Source organism: Perca flavescens, chromosome 5 (genome assembly GCF_004354835.1).
Source record: "Perca flavescens isolate YP-PL-M2 chromosome 5, PFLA_1.0, whole genome shotgun sequence".
Taxonomy (NCBI): Eukaryota; Metazoa; Chordata; class Actinopteri; order Perciformes; family Percidae; genus Perca; species Perca flavescens.
This window is the reverse complement of record NC_041335.1, coordinates 2,649,693-2,677,508: the sequence shown is the minus strand read 5'-3', so window position 1 is coordinate 2,677,508 and position 27,816 is coordinate 2,649,693. Positions and strand designations below refer to the sequence as shown.

The window sequence follows — 27,816 nt, the reverse complement described above, 5'->3', positions numbered from 1 at the left end:
GATGACATCAGATATTAGGAGCCAGAGTTTTGACATCCCATACGCTGGATACGGCGTTTTTTTCACGGATTTTCGGTTCACGTCATAACCCGGTAGACGCCCTTTCCATCGGAGTGAGACGAGTTCTGTGCAAATATCCTCATAGATGTACATTATAAAAACACATTTAGCAAACATCTTTAGTGCGTATTCTTCTAAATCAACTCAAGGCCTAAGCTAAGGCCCGCTTTAACATTTTCTACCCCCCCCATTTCTCCACATGCCCACCAGCATTTTCTACAAAAAGTCACAAATATTACTTCATCCTCGTATTTTAATATGAATGGACCTTTTTCCACAGCAGACATTTGGACTTGTCATAGTAGGAAAAGCACAGCTCAAATTGATAACCTTAACGATGGCTCAGTTCCATCAAGTGTCCCAGTAAGCTATTTCAGTGAGTCAGCATGCACAATACCAGGACCTCTCCTAAGTGGAATGCAGCCATCAGTAATGGTTTAATACACCTGTGCTTTTCCTACTATGACATGTCAACATGTCTGCTGTGAAAAAGGTCTATAAGGCCTCTTGAAACTTATGTCCAGATGTTCTCATTTGACTTGGCTAAATAAGTCCAAAAAACTAAATGGATTTGATTTTTTTTTAACAGCAGACATCAATACTAGCTGTGCACATTTGCACAATGGGGACTTACTGACACTTGGGTGATGATAGTCATAAATGAGAAGTCATCACATTCAACACAACTTTTTTTTTTTTTTTTAACCACCGAACATGGTAAACCCTTGTGTTGACTTCGGGTCACATTGACCCATTTTTTTATATCAGAAAATATGGGACGTAGAAATAAGCGCTGAAAATGTGTAGAAGAAAAATTTAACAATTTTTTCAAGGTTGACGGGAAGACAGCACAAGGGTTAACCTGCATTCTAAACCACCCAACAGCAGCTTTGAGTACCTGAGGAACCAGAGAAATCTACTATCTGAATAAAACCTCTATCAAAAGGTAAAATAGGATATAATTGAATAGAACATATTGAAAGACAAATGACAACAGAACATACTGTTGTGTTTGTATTGGCACGATTCTCTAAACTGTTGCTCTAAACTCTACGGGCCGATGCCACTAAAAAGCAACATCCCTACAGCACAGCCCGCCAGTACTGGCTGCCTGGAGTGCAACCTAGTTTTTCCTCTTAAAGAGTCTACATGGACTAACTGTGCATTTCATCACAGCTTAAGCCCTTACTACAAGGCTCGGAGAAAGCGTCCCTTCTACACTACGTTAATCACGACGCCCTCCCCCCCTCCCCGTGCCCTCTGACAGCGTTACAACACAATGATCCCCTTCGCAATCCTCCACAAATATGGGATTATACATCTACCCTAGTATGTATGCAGGGGTTTTGACGCGGCTTTTTGCACTGGTCTGGGAACACAGTAATGCCCTCGGAGGCGAGACACTTTCACCTTACAATACAGCTCAAAGGTTGGATCTTGGAAACAGCTTGCATCTTGGCCCAAAATGGTATCTCCATTACTGTAATGTTTTCATTAGCATTCCGTAGGAAGCCCTGGAATCTTTACTCGGCATGTCATAAGACTCATTAAAATATTTATCACAATTAAAAGAAAGTAAATGTAAGCCTCAATTACCAAGGCTGGAGGAGACATCAGATTTAAAACATGCTCACCGACGTGTGCAAGCATACATAAATGGCCTTAATCCATACAGATTACCTCACCTGCTCTTAATATGAGAAAACTATTTTTGTCACAGAGGCTGGAGGAAATACCAGGAAGTATTTCTTTAACAAACAACGAAAAAGACAACAAGTAGACTAGACGAATGCATTAGCCACAGACAGAATTGATCTAAATTTAAATGGTGGCTGGTGTTGACTGCCCTCACAGGTCTTCCCTATAAAAAGCAGTGAATCTCAAGGAAACATTGAACTTTAATGTTATTGTGCATAGCATTATTCCATACAGCCCCCGTGTCAGGTAAGACACCGGTCACTATTGTAAATGGATGCTGATTGTATTTTCTGCGTTAGGTTATTGCATAATATCTGGAAGGCAGTAACAATGAATGGACACAATGGAACCTAACGAGGTTGTGTCTACGAGACGCTCGGTTATCTACGTTTGACGCTGCAGGTGGAGAAACCAACCACTCGGCTCCTTCAGCTCTTGAAACGGGTCTGCTCACATATGTGGTTGAATTTCCTGAAAGTAAAAGAAAAGAAAAAAGGAAACCGCATGAATGAAGTGCTGCATGTAAGAACACAACACAGACGGGTTTTCAAACAGCAGACACAGACACGAGGAACTAGAGGACCACGGCGTAACAAGGACGCCCTCTAGTGGTTACGTAAGTCAACTCCACACATCCCTGTCATGTTGGTCTTCAACAGGGGGTCCTCAACCCATAGGGGGTCCTCAGAGTTACCACGAGGGGGGCCCGCCCAATTATTGTTTGCAAATTTTTTGAAAGCTTTTTATTTATCAAAAATTGTAATGTCTGTACATATACATTAATATGAAACACTGTGCATCCACATATATGTTTAACAAAAAAACATGACATAAATGTATGAATATCCCTCCAACCAGATTAATATGCAGCTCATTATTTAAAAAAAATATGTTTTGGGCTTTTCCACCTTTATTTTGATAGGAGAGCTAGGTGAGAAAGGGGATAGAGGGGGTGGGGGGGAGAGACATGCAGGAAATAGTCACAGGTCGGATTCGAACCCTGGACCTCTGTGTATATATGCGCCTGCTCTACCCACTGAACCAACCCGGCCACAGCAGCTCAGTTTTATACAAAATATGAGGTAGGGGGTCCCAGCTCCGTCTCTCTTTCAGTTAAGGCGTCCTTAGCCTAAAAAAATGCCAAAAAAACCATTGTCAAACTCATGGCCTGCGAGCCACATTCGGCCCCTCGCAGATTTTGGTCCGGCCTGCATATCTATTTAGGTTTGCAATACATTTTGGGCCACCTTGTTTTTGTCACTTTTTCTGTCATTTTTGGTCCTTTTCGGATGTTTTTGGCATTTATTCCGACGTTTTGGTGACTTTTACATTTTTTTGAGCTTTTTTGTTATTGTCGCTCTTTTCTAGTTTTTTTGCTGACTTTTTTAGGACTTTACGGATCAAACTGGAAGGGAGAAGACTGTATGAGACATGCAATAATACAGTAAAAAATAATTGACTTTTTCATTAAATAAAAGCACGTCAATAAAATACACACATCTGGCCCTTGATGGGATTCTCATTTTCGAGTGTGGCCCTTGGTGAAATTGAGTTTGACACCCCTGGTCTTAAGTATAGCCAGAACTATTCACAACAGATTTATGACTCAATAACCTGAGGGCTCAGCGGTACCAAGGCACAACAAATAGATGGATGATACCCATCCAGCTGGCTTGTAGAACATGCTATAACGTGTCCGTAAATGCCCATAGGGCGGTCTGAAATATCATAAATAAGTAAAAAGTAAAAAGAACTGTTGCTCAGTACTCTTTTTAACAACTGTGTCATTCCTTAAAACATGACATTTAATACATATTAACTTTCATAATTTCATATATATGATGACTAAGTATTGGTAGTTTTGTGTTACAGTATTATGCTTTTGAATGGTGCATGCAGGTAGTGCCAATTATTCATTCATTGGTCAGCATTTTCTCTTTAAACTGGAACTGATTGCTACTGATAAGCACATAGTACTGTAGAGAAGCAATACAAAATTTGTTGGAGACAGAAGAGCAGCAATCTACTGACACATTTAAAGATGTATCAAGGAAACGTGTCCCTGATGCAGAGAGGACTCACTGATGCAGTCTTATTGTTGTCAGTTGAAACTACAGTTCCACCATATAACCACTAGAAAGCAGATCTGAGACTAAATGAGTGATTGGTGTGTAAAAAGTAGGGTTGCACGATATTGACAAAATGTGATATTGCAATATCGATGATGAATATTGTGATACTGATATTAATTTTGATATTTTTAAACATGTAAAATGACAAAGGTTACGGGAAAACGCATCAAAATAGATTCATAACAAATAAAACAAGTTTTCTTACGACGGTCATATTGGACTGGTCCAACATGAATGAATAAATAAATAAAATGTCTACAGAAGAGGACATGTTGTACTGGTTGGACAGTATAAAATATATAAATAAAGAGAACAGGACATGTTGTACTGGTTGGACAGTATAAAATATATAAATAAAGAGAACAGGACATGTTGTACTGGTTGGACAGTATAAAATATATAAATAAAGAGAACAGGACATGTTGTACTGGTTGGACAGTATAAAATATATAAATAAAGAGAACAGGACACAACTTTTCTTTCCCTTTCCTGATTCTTTCAGTTTTGTGGTCTATTTCTTCACTCACACAGTCACTCTGTCGAAATATGCACACATGTGGTACGCTCCCCAGGGTTAGTCACGTAGTAGCCCTGCGCGCTGACGTGCACTAACATGTGCACGTGGCGCGGTAACTGGCCAATGAAACATGATCATTACAGCGTTACAACCTCTAAATCAAACACAACTAAACCACACAGCCAACGGACGGGACGCAGCGCTCCACAAAATAAACTAAATATTGCATACTTATTGCGACACTTTCGATATAATACTGCGCAACGTGATATCGCGATAACAATATTGAGTCGCTATATTTTTGCACCCCTAGTAAAAAGACTTACATTGCATGATGCGCCTTCACCTGTGTCCGGCAGTTACGTCCCCAGTAACAGTCGGGACGAGATGTTACAGCCGCTGAGGAAAGAAAGTCAAATGAAGTTATTACATGGGTATAATAATAATACCACATTTCATTTAGTGGTGCCTTCAAGGCACTCAAAGTGACTTTACATCACATAATATCAGTAATAAACATAAACAACTAAGCAAAGCACAAGTTAAAATTGGTATGAAATAAGACGCAGTTGGTGCAGGTAAAATGAGTAAGCTAGTTTAAAGAGATGGGTTTTAGGAGCAGTTTTGAATTCAGTCATGGACTCCATATAATGTAAACATGACATAAGTGAAATATTATCCTAAAAACAACAGAAGCCCCTTGTGTGTCCAGGTTGTCTAAAATGCTTGAAATGGCATTAAAAACGGCGTTAGAAAGGCGATTTTGGTGTGTCAGACCTGGCAGTTCAGATGCAGGGATGTTCTGTCTGTACTTGTAGGCCAGTTCCTTAAACGCTCGCAGGCCGCAGCAGAAACACACGATGGCGTTTGGAGAGATGCGACAATCTGACACAGCGACACAGTCAACAAGGACAGGAGGTTACCACTCGCTCTTTTTTTTAATACAACAGTCTGAACTTTATAGTGCACAACTTAATAATGAAAATGCCTGGGTGGTTTTTGCTGTGAAGGCTCACCTGACAGATAGTAGTCTCCCTGCTGTAAGTTGTGCAGAGACTCCTGGAGCAGATCTTTCCATGACTTCCCTCTGGAGGACAGGTAGTTCTGGATGGAAAGATGGAAACACACAAAACAACAGCATCTTAACTTTGCGTAGGACAGACACGTACAGTGCTGGAATGTAACTAAGTAACTTACTCAAGTACTGTACTTAAGTACAAATTTGAGGTACTTGTACTTCACATGCCACTTTCTACTCCGCTACATTTCAGAGAGAAATATTGTACTTTTTAACTCCACTATATTCATCTGACAGCTTCAGTTACTAGTTACTTTACACATTAAGATTTTTGCACACAAAAAAACATGTAGTTTAAATACAATGTTTTATTATAATTAACCTACCCAACAATATAATGGCCTACAAGTTCATCTGAAATAATGAGCTGATTAAACACTTAGTTAAAGGACAGAGCAGTATGGATCGTTTCTAAAATGTAAGAATTTTTCTGCGCTTAATACTTTTAATACTTTAAGTACATTTTCCTGATGACACTTACATACTTTAACTTAAAAGGAGAATTCTGGTCGATTTCAACACGTAGCTATGTTGTTTGTTGTCACGTAGTGTTGTCAGAAAAACGAAAATAATCGGTGCTTTTAGCCTCTTAACATGTTTGAGATGTCATTATTGCTGCAGTAGATGTGAAAGAAACGCATACAATTTGTGCTAATTCAGCTCTGTTTAGTTCCGGTGTTGAGACGGCAAGACAAGTGCTTAGGGACCGTCTACAAATTACAACACCGAAAAGAGATACAACAAAAATATGTATTAATTAATTAATATCTCCAAACTTACCTCAATTATAACTTGTCTCCTGCTAGTCGTACTACAGCACTTACTTTTAAAAAATAGGCATAGGTCTATTTTTGAAAATATTTTTGCATCTCTTTTCAGTGTTGTAGTTTGTAGACGGTCCCTAAGCACTCATCTTGCCGTCAACAACAGAACTAAACGAGGTAAACTAAAAGGTATGAATTAGCACAACATTTATGCATTTCATGCATGTTATGTGGGAATGCCCAGGGGTATCTGGTCTGTGGAGGGAGGCGATTGGCGTTATTGCCGATTTAACAGGTGTCCAGTTCCCAATGGATCCTGCTGTGCATCTCTTAAATGATGATTCCCGTCTTGGTCTTCCAGAGAAAACTCGTAAAGTTTGGCTAGCAGGTTTAACTACAGCCAAGAAGATAGTAGTTCAGCGTTGGAAATCTCATGATATCTCTAGGGTTCACTGGCTCCGGTCGTTTTTGGATATCTCTTACCTAGAATTGTTGTCAGCCAGAATAAATGATGCTCAGCCGCATACAATTTTGATATGGGAGAAGTTGATATCTGATTTGAAAGGTCTTTTGTTGAGATAAGAATGCTCTGTCTGTTTGTATTAACAACCTGCTGGAGGGGAGGGGGTTTGACTTTAAAATGTGTTAGAAATTTGAGGTGTGTGTAAGTACTTTCTTATATGTTAATAAAAAAAAATTAATAACAAAAAAAACAAACATTTATGCATTTCTTTCACATCTACTGCAGTCAGATTCACTGTGTTCACTCGGAAGGAATCCCTTCACATGGATAGTCCCTTGTAATGACATCTCAAACATGTTAAGAGGCTAAAAGCATGTTTAAAACCTGCCCCGTTTCAGCCTCCTGGGTGCAAAAGCTACCAGTAGCATAACTCGGTGTAGGCAGCACCGATTATTTTCTTTTTTCTCGCTACTGACAGCACTACGTGACAACAAACATAGCTACGTGTTGAAATCAACCAGAATTCTCCTTTAAGTAAGATTTTCAATACAGGACTTTCACTTGTAACCGAGTATTTTACAATGTGGTATTAATATTTTACTCAAGTAAATCTCTCTCTCTCTCTCTCTCTCTCTCTCTCTCTCTCTCTCTCTCTCTCTCTCTCTCTCTCTCTCTCTCTCTCTCTCTCTCTCTCTCTCTCTCTCTCTCTCTCTCTCTCTCTCTCTCTCTCTCTCCTAATATACAAATAAATAATCAACAACAAATGATGAACTCCTTGGGATATCTGACATGTACAGAGAGTGGTTTTACCTGGAGGATCTCTGATTCATAGTTGTTGTTGTTCAGCACACCATCCAGGCATTTGTCTGTCAGATTGAGCTCTGAAAAAAAAAAAAGGGGAAATAACTTGTGGATTGGCACTGTGAAACATGTGCATACTACAAAACACAGAATGAACTTTGCACGGCAGCTGTATTCTGGCCATATTGCGAGATCACCTATCACACAAAAATCCACCTTGTCAGGCTCCAACCTAACGTGTTTGTGTCCGGACTACCAGCTTGCCGCGCCAATCGGCGTCCTGCGAGGAGCTACTGATACGGGCGGGGTTTAGGGGTGTGTGTGGCGGCCGACACTGTTCAAAGCAAACAACCGCGGACGTGAGGAGACAGATTGTTCATCCAATCACCTGCCAGGTGTTTTTTGGACAAACACTTGATAAATGCAATGCGGGTGGCCAGTAAAAAGACTATTACCAGAAAATGGCTACTACCAGAGTGTCCAACAATTACTTCATGGAGAGATATTGTAACAGAAATCTACAGAATGGAGCAGATTACAGCTCATGTTAACCAAAGAATGGAAACATTTCTTGAACACTGGCAGAAGTGGTAAAACTATGTCTCAGATAAATGGCCTGACTGTATTTCTTTACTTTTTTGAAAATGATTTCTCCCAGTTTTATTTATAGTTTTGTTATTATGGTGCTATTCTTGTTGGTTCATTTGTATGCCTGTTTATTTATCTCATCTTTTAATCTATATACTTGAATAATTAAAAGAATAAGTATATGGTTTGTCATAGATTCAGAAAAATTTAAATGGGTTTATGTGAGATTCTGAACACTAATAAAATACAAATAAAATCAATAAGATAATATGGGGACCTTTCTTAGATTGTGTTAGGGAACAAATCGCATTGCCTGACTCCCAGTAGAATGAGCAGAGACATGCTTTATATTTTATATATTTATTTTTCATTTGTGGATATTATGTATAGAAGTTCCGTAATGTATGAGGCAGTAGTGTTAACCATACTGCAGTGATGGTTCCGTAGACAGTGGTCACTCCCTTCCCTTCCCCTTTGTGTGTGATTTTTGTATATTTGTCTTTTTTATTATAATTATCCTTTTTTTCTTCTTTTTTATTGTATCAGTGTTTGTTAGTAGTGTCACTATGTTCAATGTAAGAATGTCTTCTTGAAATGAACAACCTGTCATGTCCATGTTGAACTGCAATAATAATGATAATAAAAAAAGAAAAGGACAAAAAGCTGGAATTAACAGACGTGTTGCTTCAGGTGTTCGTTGTAAAATCACTAGAGAATATGAAGCAGAGATGAGACAGCAGAGACAGTAACTATACAGAAACAGGAAGCAAACAAAATCAGTCTTTGAGGGAAATTCTTGTTATCATATTGTTTTTGCTAGAATGAATAGATGTGTCTCATATCCACCATAAAACAATATCGAGGTTGTTTTGAAAGTGAAATACAAGAAAGCTCATTGTGAAAGACGGTAGCCTGAAAGGAAGGCTGGAGCATCCTTGTTCCTGTGTGATAATCATGTATCTTCTAGAACAAAGAAGTGTGTGTGTGTGTGTGTGTGTGTGTGTGTAGTGTAATTGGTGGATGTGGCTGGTGGGAAAGGATGAGAGAAGATCAAAGAGTGTCGGTGTTTTCCTTCCCGGGTGAAACTGTAATGGCACATGATCCCGTGTTTGTAATTTTTAGCCAATCAGCCTAGCCCTAACCCTAACCCTAACCCAATGGCGCAATCACTTCACGCTGCCTCAAGCTAGCAATACGCCCAGAATGTACCTGAACACACCTCCCTGTAAGACCAGCACGCCCAGAATGCACCTGAACACACCTCCCTGTAAGACCAGCACGCCCATGGGTTCACAGATGGGCGCAGGTGAATTTGCTATTTAAACAACGGGGGCGCTGGACGCAAAACTGACAACTGTGTCGGTCTTAAACTAGCAGAGACACTTGCGTCGGGCTTTGCGCTGTGCCGGGTCCAAGTTAGGGCCCTCAGTGTCTTCTGCGTTTTGATTACTGATCAATCAGAAAAAACCCAATCACTAGTAGGAGGGTTTAAAAAAATAAATGTCAGAGAAAATATTATTCGTCTGCATTTTGAATCCACACCCTCTGTATTTTCAGATATGTATTATGTCTGCAAATCCAAAGATTAAAACACTTTATAAATAAGAAATAGAGTTTCTTTCATCTGTGTCTGTGTTGACTGTGTATGAACACTTTCCCTGTGCTCCAATACCCATACTACCATACTATTTAGCATGCCAGAAAAAGAGTTAGTACGTCCCCAATCCCAATACATGTCTAACAAAAGATGCCTAAAATTCCAGGATGTCCTACTGTATCCGGTCGGATTTCTCCTTTTATCCTTTGAGCAGTATATACGAGCAAGAGGGTTAAAGTTCAAGGTGCTATGTGTTATGAATAGGGTTAAAATGATAGATTTGCCAATGAATATCAATCTTTGTTTGAGTGATCGATTAATTAAATCCCCAAATCAATTCTTATTGTAAACATTAACCTGGTGCATTTAAAACAAATATATAGTTTAAAAGGTTCCTTCCTTGCTTGTACAATTTACAACATAAGTTCTCTGAGAATCTCTTTTATATCCAAGCAAAATTGGTATTGTAACTGAAATGTTGCTAACCTAGTGAATCAGAATCGAATGAGGAAATCATTAGCGATACCCAGCCCTAGTTACAGCATGAGCAAGTAGTATGTCCCAATTGTATACTGCATGCAGCAGGTTGTACTTTGTAGTATGCCTCAACTCAGCCAGTGTCTTGTAAATACATCAAGATTACCCAAACTCGGATATCTCAAATATGATGCACATTTAGTGTGTTCATACTATACTTTATTGTAGAAGAAAATAACCTATTTTTATTCTGCTGTGACATCTCTTTCACACAAATATGAGGGAATATGTTTTTTTCAATCTGCCCAGAAAAACATATTCAGGGAAACCCAATCATCACAATTACAGATAATGCATTTGGACACTATTGTGGAGTCAGCCCCTCCAATTAAAAAAGGTGTATACTGTATTACAAAATCCCATACTGGTCGAAGCCTTCTACCCAGCCATAAGCCTAACAGCGGAGATCCCCCTGGGGCTGTTTTGCTGATGCAGATACATACCACTGAATCGAGCCAGACAGCCTTGACAGCCAATCCTCTGGCAACCCCAGTACATGTGACAGAAGGGTTGCTGGCACATCACACCTGCCAACACACAGCACATCATGCATACAGTTCTTGGTATAGAATGGGGTTTGGCAACAATTAGTCTCGCATTGCCAGGCCTAGCTCCACAGCGCTGTGGAGTAAGGTCTGGCTACACCACACGTACATTCTAGGATAGGAGAAATAGGAGAAAGCTCTGCTAAATGGTTTCAGGAAGGAACTTGTTTTGGTGAAACATTAGCACCCCGCAAAAGAAAATGCCACATATAATATTAAATGAAGTTAACTGTTCACACAGTACAGTAACGTGAGCTACTTAAATTAGCTGGTTAGGGCGCCTGGGTAGCTCACCTGGTAGAGTGTGCGCCCATATACAGAGGCTTAGTCCTCAACGCCACGGGTTTGATTACGACCTGCGGCCCTTTGTTGCATGTCACTCCTCCTCTCTCTACCCTTTCATGTCTAAGCTGTCCTGTCAAAAATAAAAAGGCCTAAAATGCCAAAAAATAATCTTTAAAAAAAAATAAATAATAAAATTAGCTGGAAACATGGCTAAACGTCATTTGCTCTTACCAGTGTATCACCGTGTGTATTTTTTGTCCATAGCAAATCCCTGCCAAGCGGTCCCAAAACGACCCAGTTGGAGACTAAATGCCGTAAACATATTCTTGGTAAATCTTTACAATCATTCCCTGAAAGAACCAAAGCAGGCCTGCCTTGTTGCATTATACAAATTTTATTCAAAACTTGCCATTTTGGGGCGCCTGGGTAGCTCACCTGGTAGAGCGGGCGCCTATTTGCAGAGGCACAGTCCTCGACGCAGCGGCTCAGGGTTCGAGTCCGACCTGCGGCCATTTGCTGCATGTCTTCCCCCTCTCTCTCTCCCCCCATTCCTGTCTACAGCTGTCCTGTCTATTAAAGGCTAAAAAAAAAAAATGACAAAAAAAATACTTGCCATTTTCCTTGCTAGCTCGAAGTTTTTGTCGTTTGTTGTCAAACGGAGTTTGAGAACGACAACACTGTGAAAGGCTGGCAAAGTTGTACTTTAACTATCAGCTGATTTTACATGTACTACATACCTTTAAGTGTGCATGTAAAATATGTCTTCATACTGAATAGCCTTACATAATTTAAAAAGTAACACTGACTGGCTTATATTATCATAGAATTTTAGTTAGTCCTATATTTACTCCATTTCTATTTCACTTTAGTTACAGTTTTCTGAATGACGGTATAATTCTATCAACCATATTCATTTACATCTCTGCAGAGTGACTAACAAGGACCACTCACATTGTTGAGCAATAACCTGCTCGCTGTTTGGCTCGGCCCGTCTGTCTGGCATTGGCTGGAGGCAGCAGTGGCACATGAGATGGAAGCCCTGAGGGAGGCAGCGGTACTCCTGAGGAGCTGCAGACAGGACGGGAGCAGAAAAAGCTTTTAGACAGGAGCTAAGACATGATAGGTAGGCAGGAGGGTCTTCACAGTTGTGCTTAAGTGGGCTTTCAGATGCTTCTTCCCCAATTCCAGAACACACAGCATGTCTTGCTTATAGTTTTTGGTATTATAACAGAATGAGGTATCCTGCAATTTGCCATTGTGTGAAAGGTAAAAAGTAGTAGTAGTAATAAGTTACTTTTTTCAGGTGGTGTTTGTAAGACAGCATTCAAACTTGGCCCCTCCTCCCCAGCTCAACGAGCCAGAAAAAGAGAGAGAAAGACAGAGAGAGAGCAGCGGGGGTCGAGCGAGCTAGAGAGTGAATGAAGAGAGGGAGCTGTGTTAGCAAGAACAAAGTCGTGAATAAGAGGGGGAAACTATTTTCTGATTGTTTCACAGGGGTTACGTTCTAAGACACACACAGACAGACACACACACACACACACACACACACACACACACACACACACCCCTTCCTGAAGGGTTGGGTGTGCTTCTTTGGGCTTTAGAACGTAACCGCTATGAAACAGCGGCTATTTGGACGATGTGGGACGGAGAACGGGCTTCACGCACAGTAACTGGCTGGGGGTTACACACCTAAGTCCCGCACACAGAAAAATAAGAAGAAAAGAGAAAATGCAGGACAGGGTCTCTGCAGATTGAAACACCACCACACACTTCTAGTGGGTGATACGTGATGATTAAGAGGAATTATTTTTTACCTACATAAGTCTATACATTGTTTTTTTAGTAACAATCCTGCATATTATACCTTTAACTCTAGATACTGATATTCCCACATAATCTATACCCATAATCACCTGAGAGGATGTCAAAGGATGTTGAGGGCTGCTCCCCTGTGGGCTTTGCAGACCCCTCCTCAGTTGCTGGTTTGGGTGGAGGAGGTATAGGCGGTGGAGCTGGCAGACGAGGGAGCCAGTAGTTGGATCCTGTAGCAAACATCACCTGACTGACCTCCCTTCTGTAGTCAGGACACTGTCTGCAAATCACTAGAGGCTGACTGGAGACACAAAAAAATAAAACATCACATGGAGACATTATTCACTAAACAAGCAGAAAACATTGACGTCGTTTCCATGTCATTCTTACTTTTCTAGTTTTTGTAATCACTGCCTATGCAACAGAGTGTAACAAATATCTAAGAATGTTTCCTTCAGTGTTTATTTCATCAACAAAAACTAGGACAAAAAAATATTTCAACGATCAAAATTAAGATTAAAACTAAATAAAAAAGTAGCCAATCAAAAACAAGAGCTATGACAAAACATATACACAACATAAAACATGTATAACAGCTTCTTTTTTTTTTTTTTATTTAATGCAAAGTCTGCGAGCTGCATGCATCTGCCGAATCACACACGGTTATCCTCTAGCTCTTTAAAAGTATCAATGCCCAAATATAGCTCTTCAGTTCAGAAGTTGATCGAGCAGCTTGATCTGTTGCACTACTGATAATAAGGCCGGCTACACACTGGCTGCGTGGTGTGAGCGTGTCCGCTGCATGGCGTGTCCGTTTATATTTCGGCTCCCATGTTAACAGGTTAGAGCTTACACACTGCCTGCGTGACATGCACGTCTCAGGCGCGGCTCAACCCGAAAACGTGTGCATGCTAGAAATAGGACAGACGCCTTTTTTTCACGCGACACGCAAGCGTGTTGGAAGCGTTTCCAGGCAAAATAGAATAGGAAAAGATGTTTACATGTCATTTTGACACAAATCTTCTAATATTGCACCAGTCAATACAGAACAAAATATTCTGTAGCCTATTTTGCCGTCAATACTGCCGACGTTGGAAGTGCTGTAATCAGATCTGTATATATTTAACATGGTATTTCATGTCATCAATGGGAAACATACATGTGTACAGACGAGGCTAGCGGCAGCAGCGCCGCGTCAGACACGTTACTGGTGTGTAAAGACAGAAAAATCCACGCAGCCGCCATGCAGCTGACACGCAACAGAAACGCCACGCTCACGCCACGCAGCCAGTGTGTAGCCTGCCTAAGAAGCATTTTGCAATCAGTAATGTTATGTCTTGAATGATAATATTTGTTGGAAGTGTAAAACAGATGTAGGAACTGTTCTTCCCTGTGTATGGGAATGTGCATTAGTGAGTCAATTTTGGGTCAAAGTTGTGGACTTCCTGAGTAACTGGTTGGGTTCAGTGATTCCCCTGACTCCTGCCATGTGTTTACTAGGGGACAGATCACAAATACCGAATATATCCAAAAGAACTTTTTCTGTCATTATGGTGGGCTTGGTCACAGCTTCTAGAGTTATTTTAAAGACACTGGAAAGCTACTGTATCTCCTAATCTGACCAGACTAATGCAATGGTGGAGACAGCATCTCATGAGTCTATGCTTCACAAACTGTCGGCTAAGAAGGAGGATGGGATGACCTCTTGGGATCTTTTTTGGACCTACACAAGGGCTAATGAAAACTAAATACAGCACAGCGTCTTCGTCCTTCTGTAGATTGGATTTCCCTCTTATATTTCTTTATTTTTCCTCTGTGACAGGTCATATGTTTATGCCAAGATTCTGAAATGTATGACCAACCCTGTACTTATATATTCTGCTATTAAGAATTCAACAACAATTTAAATGAGAAAAAAAGTGATGTTATGTCTCTGTCTAATGTTATCCGACGTTAGCGGTTCTCGGAAACATATTTATGGACTAAATTCATCTCCAATCCCACTCAGAGTCAGACGAGATGCAACAACAAAACAGCTGGGACAAACTACAAAAACATGCAGGCAGCATGCTGACATTTATAAAAAGGTAAGCTAATGTGACTTTATCAAGGGCTATGGATCTTTACCTCTGCCAAGGAAGAAAGAAAGGAAGGAAGGGAGTCTGTCAGTCAGTAGGATTACGTAAAAACTCCTGGCCCGATTTTCATGAAACTTGGTGGAAGGGTGAAGCATGGTCCAAGGAAGAACTTTAACAATTTTGTAGCGGATCCGAATCACCAGACGGAAACACAAATTATTTCAATTCCGAGATAGGGCATTTGTGTCCGAATAAGTGGAAAAATGAGTTACGGACTAGGTAAATTCACGTGAACCATGCCCATTTAAGATGGAACATTAACATTGTGAGATAGGGCATGCCTTGGCGGAGGTCTGCGCTCTCCGAGTGCCCTTCTACGTTTGCTTCTGAATGATTCATTGCTCTGCAGTGGAGAGAACACATACTGTACCTGTGGTAATTGAACCACAGAGTGGGAGCAGTTTTATAATGACAACTGGATTTACTGAGGAAGGTCTGTTGTAGTCCTGCAGAGCAGAGGGACACGGACACTGTGTGTGGGAACAAGAAAACAGTGCCTAGAAAACTAGACTAATACTCTATTTCATCACAATTAGTGTGTATATTTTTTAAATGCAAGAAAACCAGCAAAAAATAAGCGATGGACTCCTTTCCTATTGCTAGTAGACAAGTATGCCTTTCTGGTTTTTTGGTGCGTCAAGTTCGATCTCATGAACGCACTGGGAAACAGAGTTACTGGAGGCCAGTGAAACGTTACGGTTACTTATTCAGTCTCTATTCTGAATAATTTGGAACAATATTTCAGCGCTGCATGCACAGAGATGGACAGAATTTGTGGCAGAAGTTAGCGACAGAAAAGGTGCAAAAATGAGCGTCCGGGTGTCGTGTTTCCATCAATGTTGATCGGCGCTGGAGCCGATAAATACCCGTGACTACTGCCTGGGAACGAATGCAGATTGTAACTTTACCACTGAAGACAACAGTCAGATGTTAGTGGACTCTTTTGTCCAGTGGGAAAGGGGCTAAAATGTCTTTAGTTTTCGTTGACTAAAACCAAAATAAAATTACAAACATTTGACTAATTCTAAAATACATTTTCATCAAAAAACAGACTAAAAAAGAAAAGAAAATTAAACCAGGTGCCAAAATAAACACTGGATTGGTCCAAATACAAACAACCAGACCTTACCTAATGTCTGAGGAGTCACTGTCATTGTCAGAGAGCTCAAAGAGGTAATCGGAACTGCCCTCCTCGTCTGAGAAAGAGCGCTCCACTTTTGGTTGCAACATGTCCTGAGTTATCTTGTTACGGCTGTCCATGCTCTTCAGGTCCTCATCACTGCGGCACTTTTCTGTGGGACAGAAAGGGACACAAGCAAACATATACAAAGTTAATTGAGAACTTTTTTGGGAATGTGTACCAGTTTGGAAACTATACAAAAAAGGTAAGCAGGTCTTCCTTCTCTCTTGTTGGAATCTCTATTGTGTCAGCTATGGTAGAAAAACCTCCGCCACAGCTACATTTTGCTGACACCATTTTTTAAATGCGTGTTGTGTAAGGCTATCTACAACCTTTTCAGTTAAAGACAGTAAAGATGCTGGCATTTGGAATGAAATAATGCGCCATGATTAAATGACCCTGTCAAAATGGTCTTTATCTGTGCAAACCTGGGTGCTGGATGAGGTAGGCCTCCACCAGGTTGTTGAGGATGTGGTTCTTACGAATCCTCTCCACAGGGCAGCGGCAGGTGGGGCAAAGAGACGAACGCTCCATCCAGCCCGAGTAGCAGGCGGCACAGAAGACATGCATGCAAGGCTGCAAGCTAAAGCAAAAAACATGAGACTTAGAATTAAACTAACTTTTGACTATTGGTGACATGCTACATGTATGCAAAGTGCCTTCCGAGCCCCCCCAACCTTGGATGTCTGAGCAGATGCCAGGGTCCTTGAGATCTTACCTGACACAGTCATGTAGCAGGTCCTGGCAAATAACACACGTCAGGCTCTCCTCCATCTTGTCCGTCTTAGTCCCTTCCGCTGGCGGTTTAGACAAAAGACTTCCCTTAGTTGACCCAACTACTTCTGTGCTGGAGGTGTGTGGCAAGTCCAAATCATAATCTTTATCTGTAAACACAATAACTGTAGATTACATTTTGCAGTGAGCTAAGGTTTTTGGCAGTTGTCTAGTTTGGCTTACAAAAACCTTCCAGGCTGGGCTTGAGGTTTAAAAGATGTGGTTGGGGTAAAAAAAAAAAAAACGTGACGCTATTTAACAATACACTTTTTTTTTTTTTTTTTTTTTTCGCTTTAGCACCGGTATCAGGGAGAAAAGAAAAAACGATACCCAACACTACTCCTCCCACCTGAGCACTGTGGCTCTGCACTAAAAATACCACACATACAGACCAAGCAAATCTCAACAGTCGTTGTGCTGCCTTGAAAATAGAGCCCCAAATCTATTGTGAGGAACCAAGGAAAACCAGGTTCATCTCCAAGTAAAAGAATTTACCGTGACCAGTTTTCCTCCTCTTGCTTTCTGGCTCCATGTTGTCCACGTCTTTTTCCTGTGCTGGGGCAGCATCTTTAGCTGGGCCTGATAAGATGGAGGAACAGACCTGGGTCAAACAATGTTAATGCTATGAACGGCTTGTGTCAACGTATGTAAACGACGGAAGAATTCAGTCGAAAAAGTTTAAGACTCATATACCAGCTTCACTGTGGAGGAGTAGGTTCTACAAAAGGTGCTACTTCGGTGGTGTGGAAGGGTGACATATTGATGACATCACCTTCAGAAGCGCTACAACACTCAACTAAAAGGACACTTACTCTAGCAGCTAGGACGTACACTGACAACAAAACAAGTCACGAGAGATTGAGCTTAGTTGAATAAATCATACGTCACTTTGAGGGTAATTACAACAACCTTTTGGAATGGCTCAGTTACAGGTGCTAAGCATAAGCGAATACACCCATGCTAGAGTTGACTAAAGAGAGAAGAGGAATAAAAAAATCTTTTGGAAATTTATCTTAATGCCTTAATTAAAAAAAAAAAAAGATGAGGAAAATCCAACCTTTAAAGACACCAATTTTCTCTGTGAATAAATAATGTATCGTAAATAAATAAATGTTCTTCCTTAAAATACAGGGAGCATAAGTAAGTACATCCCTATGTTAAATTCCCATAGAGACAGGCAGATTTTTATTTTTAAAGGCCAGTTATTTCATGGATCCAGGATACTATGCATCCTGATAAAGTTCCCTTGGCCTTTGGAATTAACCCATACCTTCACCATACCTAGAGATTGGCATGGTTTTATTTCAGTTAGCCTAATAGCTGGTTTGATTTGCATTGAGAGATGATCTTATGGAAAGTACCCCACGCCAATCTCTAGGTATGGTGAAGGGTATGTGTTAATTCCAAAAGGCCAAGGGAACTTTATCAGGATGCATAGTATCCTGGATCCATAAAATAACTGGCCTTAAATAAAAAATAAAAATCTGCCTGCCTCTATGGGAATTTAACATTGGGGTGTACTTACTTATGCCCCCTGTATTTTAAAGGAAGAACATTTATATATTTACAATACATTATTCATTCACAAAGAAAATTGGTGTCCTTAAAGGTTGGATTTGTTTTCCTAATTTTTTTTAATCAAGGCATTAAGATCCATTTCCAAAAAATGATTTTTTTTATTCCTCTTTTTAGTCATCTTTAGCATGGGTGTATTCACTTATGCTTAGCACCTGTATTCGCCCAAGTCCCGACCTGTACTCAGGTTGGGACTTGGGGTGGGAGGAGTCAACGCACATAGCAGATGAGAGCAGACTTGGCTGAAGACCAGCTGTGATAATGACCAGCTGGACACGTTTTTCCCAACATAATCTGAGTTTAAGTATCGATCAGCTGCCATCAGCAGGTCTGTTTCCATCAATGACTTTGATCAGAGAGTTCTTTATTTACACATCCCGTCTCTCACACAGACACAATACAGGGGGCGGCTGGATAACTATAACCACACAGGCTGAAAAGTAAATTAAAGTTAAATTATTATTACAATTCTATTTTAATAAATACTCTGCAACATCAAGGTGTTATTTTTTTTGGGACCTATTGAACAAACCCAACTTTAGACAATCAAAATAAACTACCTTTAGGTTAATCTAACATAGCGTATACTGTAGTGCCTCTAAAGAAATAGTTTGACATTTTGGGAAATATGTTTATGCACTCTTTGTGAAAAGATCATTAAAACTCTCAGTCTATATCAACAATGTTTTGTTTACGGGATTGTTCAGGTGCAGCCGGATGTCCGTTACCTTCCTCTTTCTTAGTGTTGGCGTTCTAACCTCCGGTGGATTTGTGAGGACTATGGTTAACTGCTCCTCAGATCTCTGCAGGGTAAATCCAGACAGCTAGCTAGACTATCTGTCCAATCTGAGTTTCCTGTTGCACGACTAAAACAACCTTTGAACGTACACATGTTCCACCAAAACAAGAAATGTCAATAAACCAGAGCACGTTTTTCTCCCATCCCAGAATGCTGTGCGGACTAGCCAGACCCTCCTATACAGCGCTGTGGAGGAAGGTCTGGCAATGCAAGACTAACACTCTCATATCTTAGGCTAGCTTGGCTGTGTCCAAAAGGTTCACAAACAGAAGTGTAAAGACAATGTGTTGTGATTTTATGGGGGGCCAGATATGTTCCGAACTCTTTCTTGACCGGAAGAAGTCACTTCCTGGAGTCTTGTCATCACAATGAGGTTATCAGGCAACGTAGGGGGAACGTACACTCTTATTGTGAATACTTTCTTAAATACGGTATTGTTCAGTCTTGTAATGTCTGTCAAGTAATCAGAGCTGTATAAAGTACTAGAGACCCATACTTAGTAACAGTACAAGTGCTCTATCAAAAAAGTGACTTGAGTAGAAGTTGAAGTGCTCTTTAAGCACCCCACTTAAGTGGAAGTACTAAAGTATTCAACATTTTTTGTACTTAAGTATTGCAAGTAGTTTATTTTAAAATGTACTACTCAAGTACTAAAAATAAAAGTACAAGTATTGTGTTATGTAGTTATTAAAGAAAGCAGTCAAATTTTGAATATCATATTGTTGGAGTTCAACTATTTACTTAGTATTTAGACGGTGCATTACAGGCAGACACGAGCTGTACATTGCTGGATATGAAGGAAGTATCTGAAATAACCCAAAAAGGTACATTAATGTCACAGCTGTTATAACTACTATTATCTAAAATAACAGTGGGTTATTAATCACTTATTAACAAATACTGAAATAAAATGTGTGATGTAGTGGAAAGTTAGCAAGCTAGCAAAATAAAGATAAACTAGCAGCTTCACATCACAGGGTCAAGCGGTTAATATTCAGTACTCACTGCAGACTCAAACAACTCAGGAATAGATTAATCTGCTGCAACAATGGCTAAATAGAAAGAGTACAAACTTACATCGTCTGACTTCTGAACGGGCAACCGTAATGAAAAGAAACACGACCCGATCTCTGGGATTTCTTATGTAATTATCGTACGTAACTAACGTAGCCGTAACTAAACACACTGTGACCTACCCAGTATCCATAGCATGAGGCATTCACAACAGTGACAGGTAACTATGCAGCACATAAAAAAAAAAGAAAATCTATCGGAATAAAAGTATTAAACTCATTGAAAATATGTACTCAAGTAAAAGTGGAAGTAGGATACAAAAAATAATACTCCAGTAGAGTACAGATACAGCTTTTTAGTACTTAAGTACAGTAGTTCTACTTCGTTACTATACAGCTCTGCAAGTAATCAATTATAATCAAAAAAAAAAAAAAAAAAAAAAAAAAAAAGAAAATCAGACAAATGTAACTTCACTATGTAATCACACCGTGGGATCCAGTCCCATTTACAGGTCCACACTCACTTTTCTATCCAGTTATGTACATTTAGCAAGATTCCCTATCAATCATGTATCGATATGGGTGCTCAATAAATACACATTGTGGTCATGTTGCAATTTAGCAGACTTGGAGAGGGAACTTATCTCTCTGTGTAGGGAGACAGGAATCACAGGTTAAAAGTAGGGCTGTTAAATTAAACAAATTTTGATTTTGTTCTAACAATCACAAAAACAATATAATCGAGAATTTTTTTAAATTATTTTGCACAATGCGTTTTGTAAGTAAACTCTTATTCTGTCTTGTGTTCTGAGGAGGAATTTCAACGGGAAAAGGAGTATGGGAGATTTCACAGTTCTAGGTGTTGTCACCTGTTGATTTTTCTCACCGTTTATAAGTTAATTAAATGCAACATCTTTCCAAAATTCAATGAGTGATCGTGTTAAATAATCGTGATTTCAATATTGACCAAAATAATTGTGATTATGATTTTTTTTCCATAATCAAGCAGCCCTAGTTAAAAGCTATTTGTAGTTTGAACAATGATGAAGTAAGGGAGATGTGAGTGAGCTAAAACAGGAAAGTTAGAAAAGCAAACGTGCATCCTGTCAGAGAGCAGAGGGGTCCTCTCTTCGAGAAAAAGAGACTAGCCCTAATCTCCAGAAATAGCTGAAATGAAGTATGACCATTTGAAGTACAACACCTGTTTGACTAATGCACGTAAGAACCTAACAAACAATGAAAGTAGCTGGATCACGAAGACCTGGGCACAATTCAGAAAGGGAAGAAGTGGAGATGGGGAGAAATGATTGGATAAAAATATTATCCGTTCAAAGTCATCTTTAGATGTAAAGAAGCATTGTGTGTGTGTAATGTGTGCAACCAGCTGAGACTGTGGGAAGCCAAGAAACCAGAACAGTGCTACAAAGCACTCATCCCACCAAAGGAATCAAACATGCTGTGTGTGTGTGTGTGTGTGTGTGTGTGTGTGTGTGTGTGTTGTTGTAATTTCTTTTTGTTAAAATGGATTTATAAAATTGGTCCAAGCAAAAGGTGCTGATGATGGCAGTGACACGTGTGTGGTTTCACACACACATAACAACAAATTGTTCATAAATTAAATTATACATTTTATAAATACTATTTAAGTAGGTTATATATTTTTTCATTCAGCATTTGTATATACACTGTACATTTGTACATTCTTTCCTGTATATATTTTTTGAATCGTTCTTGTATTCTATCCTATTTATTATTTCTTGTATATTTTGTGTGTCTTCTATTCGCTGCCGTAGCACTGAAATTTCCAAAGTTGGAATCATATAAAGTCTATTGAATCTAATTTGTACATTAATGGCCATATCTGCCATTAAGGACACTACGGTATTAAGAAAATTGATTTAATTGCATCAAATAAACTTGTACAGCGGCAAGAGAGGACTTGTTCCTCTGTCTGGTCATCATCACCGTCATTGCTTGTGGGTGACTGAGTAGGCGGTGAAGCAATTATCTCGTCCTAACTATACAATCTTTGGTCAACGCGGTAGTTTTGGGGTATAGTTTCAACTAGTTTTGCATCTGAAGCGACTGTTTAACATAGCTGCTTCTCATATGCGCATATTTAGATCAGGGATATTAAAACAATTATTATTATGTATTGGTAAAATCCTGGATACGGGCCTGTGTACATTCATAAAACTTTACAAAGTAAATGTATTAAATTGTGATGCAGTGTTTTCCCTAGCTTTGTGGAAGACTTAGGTGCGCATATTTGGCGTGGGGTTTCTGCGTTTTTTTTCTCAAGGGAATGTTATGTTTTTTGAAAAAATATTATTCAATTTCCCATGCATTTTGTGTCTCGTTGTTGGTTTTTGTGTCTCTCTGTAGTCATGTTGTGCCATTTTTGTTTTCTTTGGGGTTGTTTTGGGTCTCTGTGGTCCATTTTGTTTCACTTTGTAGTCGGTTTGTGGCAGTTTTGCATCTCTTTTTCACATCATTTTGGACAGTTATTACCATATGTCTAAAATGTTGGATAATACATAACTCTTAGAAAGCTTAAAGACAGAATTTGTTAAAGAAGTCCAACTGCAATCTGAGAAAACTCTTTCAGTTACATTCATTTAGCTTAGGTGCTGAACCTGAAGCTTACAGTGGCATGGAAAACCCTGTAATGTATTAAAAAAGTGAGTTGTTTTTTTTATGTAGGGAAAGCTGAAGAACATCCCTCTTCAGCAGTGTGTTGGCAAAGAACCTACCAGAGGAGGGGCAGGCTGTGGTTGCCACGGGACCAGAAGTGGAAGGGCTCCCAATACAGAAGTGGGAAGTGGAGGTGGAGGGCTGAGGTTCCTCCCTAGTTGGATCCCGAGGAGCCTTTGTGAGCATTACAGGCTCCACAGAAAGTGACATCTCTGAAGGGGGAACAGGAGCAGGACTGTGGGCTGCCCTCTCCGTGTCTAAAGTTTAGATACAGGGTGGCAGTTAGTAGTGAGCCACAATACAGCGGTGGACTAAAAGTGGGTACATTTCGACGGAGGAGATGTGGGGAATTACCTGGCTGCTTACCGTAACTATGTTGTGAAATAGCTTGCTCCATTTTGATTGAGTGGTAAACATAGGCAATGTCTACAGGGTGACAAGAGAAGATGTTATCCCTCTCTCCTTCTTATAAATGCATATAAGCATTATTCCTATCGGTAACAAAAGGAACAACTCACTTTGTTCTGGCTCACTTTTCCTGTATACAAAGTAGATGACATCACCGTTCTGCAGCATGTGAGTTTGCTTCCTGACCAGTTTGGACATGTTGATCACCGTGCCATTAGTGCTACAGAAAAACAAAGGTGCAATTGGATGCATCACTGAAAGGTTTTTGAGTGTTTGCTTTATGAAAGGACAAGTTTCAAATCACACATAACTTAAACAGCTCTAAAAAAATAAAAAAAAAATAAAAATAATAATAATAATAATAATAATAAAAGCATAGTCTTTCTTTCAATACATATTTTTTTCAACATATGGTTTGTTTGGTTTAATATCTAGTACCTCATGTCTTCAAGCCACACCAGCCCTGAGCTTTCATCTTGCACAATCTTGCAGTGCTCCCCTGAGACCAGTTTGTTGGCTGGGAAGGAGAGATAACATCCTGGCAACAAAATAATAAAAACATAATGAAAACACAGAGTAGACATAATATAGATTACTTGGGCTCTCTAAGAACAAAGATTTTTTCATCTTTTTGGGGCCCCCTTTGGGAGAGTATAATGGGTATCTGTTAGAGAGTATGATAACGCATGTATTCATATAAATGTCTCTCCCCCCCTCCCCTTCTCTCTCTGAACATTCCAAAACAAATTCTTGGCAATTCTGGCTGATAGACAGTTTTACATCTTCAGCATATCATTTAAAATAAACACCTTAAAAATTCACCCTCATTCTATTGAGATTAACCTCAGATTGTGTTGCATGGACATTTTGTTTTAAGCCTTTTTATTGTCCAGACATAAACTAACCAATTAAGGCTAGTCAATTTGCATTGCAAACAAAAAGTGGACCCCAAAAGCTCTCGACAACAAAGCAGAGACAGGGGCAAATATAGGCCTAACCTTTTCTTAAGCAAAAACCCATACAAAAAAAAAAATCTACTTAATATTCTGCACACATGTTCTCAATGGACGCCTTTTGTTATCATCACAAGGGGCTGTCTAAGTTTGGTGCACTAAAGAAGGCTTTGTGTTTTCAAGGGGGAGGTTTTTTTTAATGGCTCCAGACACTGACAGCCATGTCTATGCTACATCGACAGGACTGTCTTTTGTTAATAGGCATCAGCACATTTAGGAGCTTTTTAAAGCAGGGTAAAATATGTTAAAGTTTTAAGAAATAAAGATTTCACTCCATAATGCATACATATAGAAATTAACATACCTTTCTTTCTGCCAACTGTGCATTCTCTGTTGAAAAGCAGGACAGTTTCACTGGAGTCCACTTTGACTAGCTTTCCCCATGGTCGTCCTCTCTGATAACTGTCCATCTCCAAATGTCTTTCTCTACAAGAAATTATAAGAAGTTTGGTTTTACTTCAGTGGCATTTTTTATAGATTATTAGGCACGTGGTAGCATAGAGAAAGTGAAATTAACCATCAGGGTGTAACGTTATGCTGAAATCAAAACCTGCTGAGACATTTTATTAAGTCACTAACGTCCTATTAATTGCCGAACAGATGGGTTCTGATGTCAGAAGCCCAATTAAGTTAAACACTCAGGTTTTCGGCAGTCATATTCTTATAAAACAGGATGTTTGGTATGAATAAACGCATCTATTCTTCATTTTGGCATTCATCCAAGATAGCCTATAACTTGCACTTGTACATAATACGATTTCAACCTAAGGAACTGTTTAGTTTTTAAGTTCCACAGTTCTCTTAAGCATCGTCAAAAACCTTAATCATACTGAGTAACGTTAGCCAGTTATGGGTTTGAATTTGAGTTTAAATCCAGTGCGGTTGGATTTATCATGTTTTATGTAAGCCGAATTCAACTTAAACGATTCCTAAAACATGATGAGCAACGTTAAGATAGATATGCACATTGCCAAATGAGCAAGGCTTTATTAAACTGAAAGATTTTCTCATTAAGTTTGGTAAGAAATCCATTGGGGCAAAATCTGCTAACGAGACCTAACGTTAGCTAAGCTTGTGCTCTTCTGTGCTTCCTAGCTATTTTCGCGTTATTCGCTGACTTTGTTGCGTGACAAGCTGAAAAAAAAACTGAAAGTTATTTCAATCGTCAACTATCAATCTAGCTAACACAATGTTTCATAATCCAAAATGCTGTGTGGGTTATCGTCACACCTAACGTGAACAACACAAAACTTCGTTTAATAATAACACTAAGCTAACGCGATTGCTAACATTAGCAGCCAAGCAAACTGTATCCAAGAGAAACATTGCACTACTGCAACAACCAGAAATGGCCGTAACGTCCCACTTGTCTCGTGTCTGAAACGGTTACTTTACCGTCAAAAGATTAGTTCGTTGTCCCAGCTGCTCTGTATAAAGAAGCTTCTTCTCCTCATATTCCAGCTACTAGGTACAGGATACACTTCCTGCCAAGCTCTGGGTTGATATTATGCAGTCATCAGCTGATGGAGGAGGGGCTGTTTTTGGGGCTGAGGCTGGTGGTATCCTCAGAACAAAACAGGCTGGTAGGTTTAATCTTTTTTTGTCTTCCCATTGACTATGCAACTTTTTTTAGTTTTTCTGGGTCAAAATATGAAAATCCCTGACGTTTTTGAAGCTTTCCTCAATGTTTGTGTCACTTTTACCGATGTTTCTTCAGTAAAAGTAAGTAGGCTAAGGATAATCAGGAGGTAGCCTACTAAAAGTAAAAGCACTCAATGCAGAAAAATGTCCCCTGTAACTGTTATACTATTGTGTATTATAGTATTACTGATACGTTCATGTAAAAGCAGTGTACTGTTGTAGTTCTTTTGAGGTGGAGCTCATTTGTAACTATTTTGCATAAAGGACTGCAAGTGCAACTAATGATTTTCTTTCATTATGGAGTCATGTGCTTATTATTTTCTCGATTAATAGATTGATTATTTGATTTGTAGAAATTCAGAAAACAGTGAGAAATGCTTTCACAAGGTCTTGTTTTGTCCAACCAACAGTCCAAACCTCAAAATTATTTTGAAAGCAGAAAATAATCCCATTTATGAAAATGGAAACAATTATGAAAACTTTGTTAGTAATTTATTCATTTTCTGTCAATCGCCTATCAATTCATCGACTAATGTTTTCAGCTGTTTAATTTATAAGAAAAGATCTTCATTTGTTTTGTATGCAAACGTCTTTATTTGTAAAGTAGCCTACCTAGTAACTAAAGCTAGTAAAATAATTGTAGTGAAGTACATTTTTCCTCTGAGATGTGATGGAGTAGAAGTAGAGAGTGGTCGGAAAAGAAAAGACTTAAGTACAAGTACCTCAAATTTGTACTTAAGTACAGTAAATGTCATGTTTGTGAGTGTCTTTTGTAGTGTTTCGTGTTTTATTTTGTAGTATTCCGTTTTCTCCCTAGTCTTGTCTTCTTTTACTTCCTTTGTGATTGTCTGCCCAGCCCTAATAGGTTTCACACCTGTTCCTGATCCCAGACTGATCTCAAGAAGTGGCGTATGTATGACACGCCAATTCGTATGCCATTTTGGTGTGTTATCAAGACGCATAATCGCTTTTTAGCGTGTTTAACAACGCCGTTGGGCCTCCATTGAGCTACATTGACCTACATTACGTGTGAATTATCGCCATAGCGAGTAGTATGAAAGGACGCAAGTCCACGGATAGGTAAAACACAGGACTTTCATCCAGGACAGCCAGGATTGCGTCCCGCGTGTGGCGTTTTTTTTTTAAGCCTTCCCCAATGTTTCTTTCCTAAACCCAACCGTTTATTGTTTGTTTGTTTGTTTTTTTACACGCGTGTGACGTTCTCGCGATAGCACGGGACGTTCTCGCCATAACAAGCCACATGGTGTTTACATCCGCTGTATACAGCGTAGACATACACGTGGATAGCTCAAAATGCGTACAGATAACACGCCATTTGGCTTTAGGAAAGTGGCGTGTATTTTTTACGCAAAATCATGATGCCATGTTGGTGATCCCTTGTGTCACCTGTCCCTTGTTTGCCTCGTTACCCTGTGTATTTAATCTCTGTGTTTTCTTTGTGTCTTGTTGTATCATTGGTCACTTCTGGATTGTTCCAGTTTGTTCCGTGTTGCCTGTTTTTTTTTGTATTCCTCAGTATGGCTGGAGACATTTTGCCTGTTTCTTCAGGACGTTTTTTGTTGTACCCGTTGCTTAATTAAATCTTTGAACACTACTCTGCTCTGTGACTGCATGGTCCAAGCTTCGCCTCCCCCGTGACAGTACATAAAGTAAAGTAAAGTACTCAGTTACATTCCACCA

The 27,816-nt window shown here is 39.5% G+C and overlaps 1 protein-coding gene across 2 annotated transcripts; it reads right to left on the bottom strand.

Annotated features, from left to right (window-relative positions):
- Positions 1-1,940: 1,940 nt before the first annotated feature.
- Positions 1,941-26,030, bottom strand: chfr (checkpoint with forkhead and ring finger domains, E3 ubiquitin protein ligase). Of its 2 annotated transcripts, none has more exons than XM_028577629.1 (18): positions 25,870-26,030; positions 24,779-24,900; positions 23,900-23,999; positions 23,572-23,681; positions 23,408-23,479; positions 23,113-23,310; positions 17,468-17,551; positions 16,917-17,082; positions 16,627-16,781; positions 16,148-16,310; positions 12,982-13,181; positions 12,017-12,133; positions 10,679-10,762; positions 7,523-7,593; positions 5,424-5,511; positions 5,185-5,292; positions 4,734-4,806; positions 1,941-2,229 (listed from the first exon to the last, which is right to left on the bottom strand). In XM_028577629.1, the coding sequence occupies exons 2-18, from the start codon at positions 24,882-24,884 to the stop codon at positions 2,187-2,189; spliced, it is 1,938 nt and encodes a 645-aa protein (XP_028433430.1). In that variant the 5' UTR covers positions 24,885-24,900; positions 25,870-26,030; the 3' UTR covers positions 1,941-2,186. The 2 variants fall into 2 exon arrangements, with proteins under 2 accessions (XP_028433430.1, XP_028433431.1); XM_028577630.1 differs by having other exon boundaries at positions 23,420-23,479.
- Positions 26,031-27,816: the final 1,786 nt, after the last annotated feature.